General features: G+C 45.5%; 1 protein-coding gene across 1 annotated transcript; it reads left to right on the top strand.

Moving 5' to 3' along the window:
* Nucleotides 1–524: 524 nt before the first annotated feature.
* On the top strand, nt 525–5703 carry LOC123037110. Its single transcript, XM_044456607.1, has 5 exons — nt 525–1088; nt 1169–1492; nt 1641–3768; nt 3856–4826; nt 4885–5703. Exons 1-5 carry the CDS (start codon nt 525–527, stop codon nt 5701–5703), a joined length of 4806 nt encoding a protein of 1601 aa, XP_044312542.1.
* The last annotated feature ends 1903 nt before the right edge of the window (nt 5704–7606 follow it).

Genomic DNA, 7606 nt, shown 5'->3' with positions numbered 1-7606 from the left:
GGTCATTTGTTTATAATAGCCCGAATGTGGCCGGTTTGAGTGAGGGGAGATTTTGCTAGCGAAGCTTAGATTTTTCAGCGGTTGCTACGATTGGAAATTTGTTTATGAAACTCATAAGCTATGAATATTCATGGGTTGGATAACATGCATACATACATTCCGTTTTCGAGTGCATTCGCCGGCGCACAAACCGTTATACAAACATACAGCCGCTAATTCGGGTACGGTTCTTGTGTGCACAGTGGGACAGATTGCGTTCGCCGTGGTCAAATACGAAATATTATTATATAATATTATTAAACAATTTGTAATATTAAATTTGGCTTCAGCTAAGCGGCCGTGCACAGTGGGACAGGTTGTATTCGTCGCGAGCAAATTAAAACTATTATTAAATAATAAAATAAATAATAAATAATACAAAAAAATAATAAAATAATACGAAAATACAAATAAATAAAAATAATAATACTAATTTCGCTGCAGTTTAGCTTTGTTAAATTGGTCGTAATTTGAGACTAGTGGCGATGGATGCCAGCGCGGCAGACGCAGGTTCACACACTCTACCTCGGAGTGCTATTTTGAAATGCAAGGCCAATGCTCTCCTCCAGGATTTGAAGAGGATACAAGGAGCCCTTCACCCAATTTCAAGCGTGGAGGACGCCATGCTCCACGTGCGTCATGGCCAGTTAGTCTCAGTGTACGATGACTTCAAGGCCATCCACGGGAATCTTGAAGAATTAGACATTTCGGAAATCGGCAGCGACTTGCGATGGACCGTGTCGGAGCTCGTCGCGACGATGCACGCTGAAATAGAGGACGAAACCTTGCGACGCTCTGCTCAAATGGCTGGCCACTCAACTCTCACCAACGGGATCTCCTCTATGCCAGACCCAGGGCTCAGTCGCAGCTTTCAAGCTCTGCCGCCTATTCCGCTCCCTACCTTCAGTGGAGGATACTCCGAGTGGTCTGAGTTCCAATCTATCTTCTCAACTATGGTAGGCGGAAATCCACATATAAGCAAGGTGGAAAAGTTTCAGAGGCTACGATCCTGTCTTCGCGACTCAGCGTTAGAAGCAGTTCGGTCCTTGGTAACTTCCGAGGAAAAAATTATGACGTTGCATTGGGTCTTTTGGAAAAGCGATTTAGTAACCGTCGTTTAATATTTCAGGCTCATGTGAACGAGATTCTAGGCCTCTGTGTCGTGGAAGGTGGCTCAGTGGCAGGTCTACGAGGATTCTCAGATAAGTTCAATTCCCATATGCGAGCCTTGAAGAATTTGGGAACGACGCAACAAATTGCCGGCTGCATCATCGTCCAGGTGCTTCTTCAAAGATTGGACCCAGCTACCCAGGCGAAGTGGGAGGAAGGCCAGACTGCCATCAATTCAGACCTTATTCCTACGTGGGACTCGATGGCGAAATTCCTGGAGCAACGATGCAGGACTCTCGAGGCTGTGGATGTGGCCATGGCCGCATACGCGCCAGGCACTCAGGTGGGAAGACGTAGAGTTGCTAATAACAGTAGATCCGCTTTCATTATTACTAATGCCCCTCCCGCTACCTGTATATTATGCGGTGGGAGGTCCCATGAGGTGCCTGCGTGTCCAAGGTTTCTGCTGTTGTCCCCTGAGAGCCGCCTAGGCGAGGCTAGGCGACTTGGTCTTTGTCGAAAATGTCTCAGAACCGGCCATCACCTGCGAGACTGCGTCGCTAATAATTGCCACAGCTGTGGGAGACGGCATCACAGTGCATTTTCTGGACTCGCAGTCTTCTAGCGGCCATCTGCCAGTTGCTTTACCCATTTCCTCCTCATCCGAGGGTTCTGAACCTCTAGCCTCATCGCCATCCACAGTCAATGCCTTAATTGCCCAAGGTCGTAGCGGCGATATAGCTTTGCTTGCAACAGCGAACATACTTGTTAGGAGCCGCGCTGGTATTTTTGTTCCTTGCCGAGCGCTTCTGGATTCTGGATCTGAAGTACACATGATTACGTCCCGATTGGCTAATCAGCTGCAGTTGCGTAAATGCAAATCATTCATGTCGGTGTCTGGAATTGGCGATACCGGCTATGCGACGGACGGATTCTCTGTTGATGTGCTCCTACGTTCTCACTGTTCAGAATACTCGTCTCTTATTAGTGCAGTCGTCGCTGGCAACATTACGGATCTCCAGCCTAGTTTCTGCTTAGATGTCTCCAATTGGAATATACCATGCAATCTTAATCTCGCTGATCCAGAATTCTTTCGACCACAGCGTATCGATTTGCTCATCGGAGCCAGCCTCTTTTATGAATTGCTGTGTGTTGGACAAGTTCAGCTCTCAGCTGGCCTACCGTTGCTGCAGAAAATCCGACTTGGATGGGTTGTGTGTGGAGGCGGTTCACCTGTCGAGAGAAGGTCACTCGTAGCCACAGCCTGCAAGGATGTCACGAAGAGCCCAAGCCTGCCGGATGAACGTTTAGATTGTTTGCTCCGCCAGTTCTGGGAAATAGAGGACTGCTCCGAACCAATAGTGAAGTGGACAAAGGAAGAGCTGGATTGCGAAGCGCATTTTGTGCAACACTCTACTCGGCTCAAGTCAGGCGCTTATGCTGTGAGGCTGCCGTTGAAATGCAGTTCTGATTTGCTGGGAGAATCGTATCCCCAAGCCGTGCGTCGATTTCTCTCTCTAGAAAGGAAGCTCAGTCGTCACCCTCAATTGAAGAATCCGTATGCTGCGTTTATAAAAGAGTATTTGGAGTTGGGCCATATGTCTGCAGTTCCTGCTAATGCGAGCCTCACTCCTCAGTACTTCTTACCTCACCACTGTGTTTTGAAAGAGGACAGTTCAACAACCAAGCTCAGGGTTGTTTTTGATGGATCTGCTGCTACCACTTCTGGGTATTCGTTGAATGACGTGTTGATGTCCGGCCCAGTTATACAGCCAAAGTTGCTTCACATCCTGTTAAGGTTCCGTTACCATCGGGTGGCCATTACAGGAGATATCTGCAAAATGTACCGATGTGTCAGAGTTTTCCCTGAGGACAGCCATTTGCAGTGTATCCTTTGGCGGGATTCCACCCAGGACGAGTTGCAGGTTTTTAAACTTGACACTGTAACTTATGGAACAAAACCAGCGTCATTTTTGTCAGTGCGAGCAATGCATCAATTGGCCGAGGATGAGCAGTCGATGTTTCCAAAGGGGGCCGAGATTCTGCGACGCGACTTTTACGTGGACGATCTAATTTCTGGAGGTGCTTCTGTGGCTGAAGCTGTCAACATCATGCAGCAAACATCAGGGATCCTTGCCAAGGGTCAATTTCGCTTGAGAAAGTGGTGCTCCAACGTAGCTGCGGTGTTGTCTGATGTGCCGGAAGAGGATCGGGAGTCGTTTCTGAGATTTGATGACGGCAGCAACTTTACGAAAACTCTGGGCCTCGCTTGGGATCCTGCTACTGATCGCTTGCTATTTTCATTTGAGGGCCTTCAGTCAACCTTAAATCCAACTAGGCGTATCGTCCTTTCCTCAATCGCCCGGTTGTATGATCCTTTAGGACTTGTCGGGCCAGTCATCACAAGGTCAAAGATCTTTCTTCAGAAGCTGTGCCGTGAGAAGTTGTCTTGGGATGAGAGTCTTCGTCAGGCTCTTGACTCTGATTGGGAAAAAATTTGCTGCAGCTTCGCCGATTTTCCCAGATGGTCACTATCATCACCGACCGATTTGGAGATTCATGGATTTTGTGACGCTAGCATCGAGGCTTATGGTGCCTGTATTTATGTCGTCTCAAGGGGTACAGGAGCGGGAAGTCACCTGCTTTGCTCGAAGTCTTGAGTGGCGCCGCTAAAGACTGTTACGGTGCCGAAACTGGAACTATCAGGAGCAGAATTGCTGGCGCGGCTTATGTTAGAAGTAGCTAATCTGAAGATGTACGCTGGGAAGCATTATTGTTGGTGCGATTCTGCAGTGGCGCTGTCCTGGATTCGAGAGGAGCCTGCCCGGTTTAATGTTTTCGTTGCCAATCGAGTTGCGACGATCCAGGAGTTAACCAGAACGATGGAGTGGCGCTATGTTCCCACGTCCTTGAATCCGACGGACATCCTGTCCCGTGGTGCTCTTCCTAATGAGTTGATCTTTGATGAGCTGTGGGTTCTTCTTGGTCCTCAAGATGAGTGGCCAGTTGCGGTCCCAGCTGAGAGGCCGACCCTGGAACTGCGCGCAAAGGTTTTGCTCATTCAGTCGCCGTATGTGGACATAATAGCTGCCTCCAAGTACGCTAATTCCTTCTCATCTCTGCAGCGGGTATTTGCTTATGTGCACAAGTTTTGTCATCGAATACGCCACAAGGGAATCACCGCAGGAGATATCAAGTCTGGAACTCAACTTTTATTGCGGTTGGTACAGCGGGTGAATTTTTGGGATGATATAAGGTCGTCCAGCGTACTTGCCACATCTTCACCCTTCTTGGATAAGTTCGGTCTACTGCGTGTAGATGGTCGCCTGAAGAATTCGCCGTTGGATTTTGATAGTCGTCATCCAATTATACTCCCTAGAAGCCACCCAGTCACTCTTGCTATAATTGTTGATTTCCATGAGCGAAATTTACACACGGGACCTCGTGCTCTTTTGGCTATGATTCGATCCCAATATTGGCCAATTGGGGGGAGGAAAACGGTGACGAAGGCGTTGCACAAATGCATCCGATGCTTCCGGTCCAAGCCTCGCCTGCTGGAGCACATTATGGCTGATCTCCCGGAACAAAGAGTCAACGGTTGCCAAGTCTTTGGAGTCACTGGCGTGGATTTTTGTGGGCCATTCCATTACAAGCCAGAAGTTCGTAATAAGGCTCCGGTAAAATGCTACGTGAGCGGAGCTCGTAAAGGATTTATCCACTACTGCGTTCTTACAGGCACTAAAACGGTTTATATGCACCCGCCGAAAGCCACAACACATTTGGTCGGACAACGCTACAAATTTTGTTGGAGCCAGAAACGAGCTAAGTGAGCTGCGGCGGCTCTTTATCAGCGACGAGCATCAGCGGACACTTATGGAGTTTTGTGCGATTGAGTCCATCGAATGGCATTTTATTCCTCCTCGATCTCCGCATTTCGGCGGACTCTGGGAAGCGTCAGTCAAAACTGCCAAGCATCATTTTTACCGGGCTGTGGGGTCCTCAATTCTTGGATTTGAGGAGCTGCGAACTCTGCTTTGCCACATTGGTGCTGTCATAAATTCACGACCATTATTGCCTCTTTCAGAAGATCCTGCAGACCTCGATGTTCTAACGCCAGCACATTTTTTAACTGGAGGTCCGCCATCTAGTTTAATCGAACCTGATGTTACAAAGCTAAACTTCAATCGTCTGGACAGTTGGCAACGTGTGTCCTTTCTGCAGCAGTCTTTCTGGTCCCGATGGAAAGAGGAATACTTAAGCCTCCTTCAGCAACGCTCCAAATGGCGTACCTCCGGCCCTGCTTTGGCAGTCAACGATGTGGTGCTGGTCAAGGACGAGAACCTACCCCCGATGAAGTGGCCGCTCGCGAGAATCATGGAACTGGTATCTGGTAGGGGCGGAGTGGCTCGAGTGGCGGTGATCAGAACTTCATCTGGAACCACCAAGCGCGCAGTATCTAAGCTGTGCCTTTTGCCCCTTAAGGACGAAGTTGGAAGCCAGGCCCAACTGGGGGGAGAATGTCGGGACAAGCAGCAGCCGCCACCTAATTTATAGATAAAACTCAAACAAAGCTTTCGTATTACATACTAATTGTTTATGTTCTCGCCTTCGTTGGTCGCAAGCCGACTCTCTCTCTCTCTCTCTCGGCCGCTCGACTTCAGCGCTTATCGGCAGCATCGTCAGATAGAGAGCTTTATCTGCGCTAATTATCTAAAGCGGGATTACTCTCTCATGTACGTTCATTGCGCGCGCTCAATATATTGGCATATATTTTCTGTATCCTCCAATATTATCCGCAACAATAAAAATTCTTATTATAACGTTCAACTAATTATATCGGCGTTATTATTTCGAGTTTAAAGGATAGTCGTTGAAAAATCTCAATGACTGAACAACCCCTTAAATTTAAAATCGTGCTCGGGACACTAATGTGCCAAAAGGGATATATGTATAATGTGTCAAAAGGGATTATTCAAGCAGGGCAAAGTAAAAGACAAAACCGAAACAAAAACTTGAAGTGAAACTCCTTAATACTACCGTTCCTTCCCTCATACAAATAACCTAACAAACCAAAACTTGAAAAGTGTGATCGAAATTGCGTGCGTTTGGCCAACATGAATTCTGTACCGAAATTCTACAAAAGCAGGGAAATTGCGTTAGCCCTATTGGAAAAGTTCAAGGAGGAAGCGCAGCGTCTCACAAAAACAGATATTGGGAAACAAACAACGTTTAGCAACTGGGCATAGCCCATAGTACTAGCACCCAAGCCAGGTGGAATACTACGAATTTGTGGAGATAAAGCCAGGTGTCAATTCCCAATCGGACATCGAGCCATATTCATTGCCAACTCTTTTGCTACATAAAATTCGTCATGGCACACAGTTTTCCAAAATTGACCTATAAGACGTAAAACAAGGTAAGGAAGATATAAATAAGCGATTAAATAAAGCAGCTTTTGCTAAAGTAAATATGAAACTAAAAAGAAAATTTAAAATTGATAACCCATTTAGGAAAAGTATACAAATATCTATGCTCGATGACAATCATTATAAGGAATATTTTAACAATAGAAATATACGGCGACATAGATCTAAATTCAAACGAATAAAATTAATGAGAAATTCGAAAGGAACGAAAATGCTAATTCAAATGATAATCGCAGCGAACAGTTGTAAACACCTCTTAAAAACCATCGTATGAATTGAAAAATTTAACGTTGCTTAGATTTATAAAACTGTAATATATTATTTTTAAGTGAATATATTAACGTGGTCGTTTATCATTTTTAAGTGGGGAGGTAGTTCTTTCGCTCTCTTATACAGATAATGTTGTGAATCTTATCAATATACTCAAGCTTAAGATAAGCCAGCGAATTAACGTTCAACTTTAAAGCCTAGTATCCAGAACGACGAAAACCGTACGCCAGTCATGAGAGAGAGCGAGAGGCAAACAGCTGGCGTTCACTTTTCGTCGGGCCTTTTTTTCACGTCGGTCCCCTGATCGACGAAAAAAATACCAGAAAATTCCATAGCGTTGCCAGTCTGCTGAAATGAGTTTTGGGTGAACCCTAGCGAAAAGATTAAAAAATTTAATCTTTTGGCGTGCGCTTCTCACTGAACATTATAAGAAATGAAGGGAAAATCTCAAAAAACTCACAAAAGTCGAATGCAGGTGTTTACATGTGAGGACAAAATAACATTAATACTATCTGGGGTGTCTATTGTCAGAGCAAAATGTTTTTTAGGTCCAGAATGTACGAAAAAACACAATAAAAGTGCAGCTATGAACTTTAAATTAGCAAATAATTATCAGTAAATTAAAAAAAACAACTGTTAAATGTAAATTGTATTGTTTTTCAATTGCTTTGTACAGCGGCAGACTTGTCTTGCCAAGTTATTTGATAATATCTTTTAAAGGCTCTTTCCCGCAAATACGATATTTGAATTTGAACTGCTTG

The sequence above is a fragment of the Drosophila rhopaloa genome, unplaced genomic scaffold (genome assembly GCF_018152115.1).
Source record: "Drosophila rhopaloa isolate 14029-0021.01 unplaced genomic scaffold, ASM1815211v1 contig_133, whole genome shotgun sequence".
Lineage (NCBI taxonomy): Eukaryota > Metazoa > Arthropoda > Insecta > Diptera > Drosophilidae > Drosophila > Drosophila rhopaloa.
The sequence above is the reverse complement of the archived record's forward strand: the minus strand, read 5'-3'. Positions and strand labels throughout refer to the sequence as shown.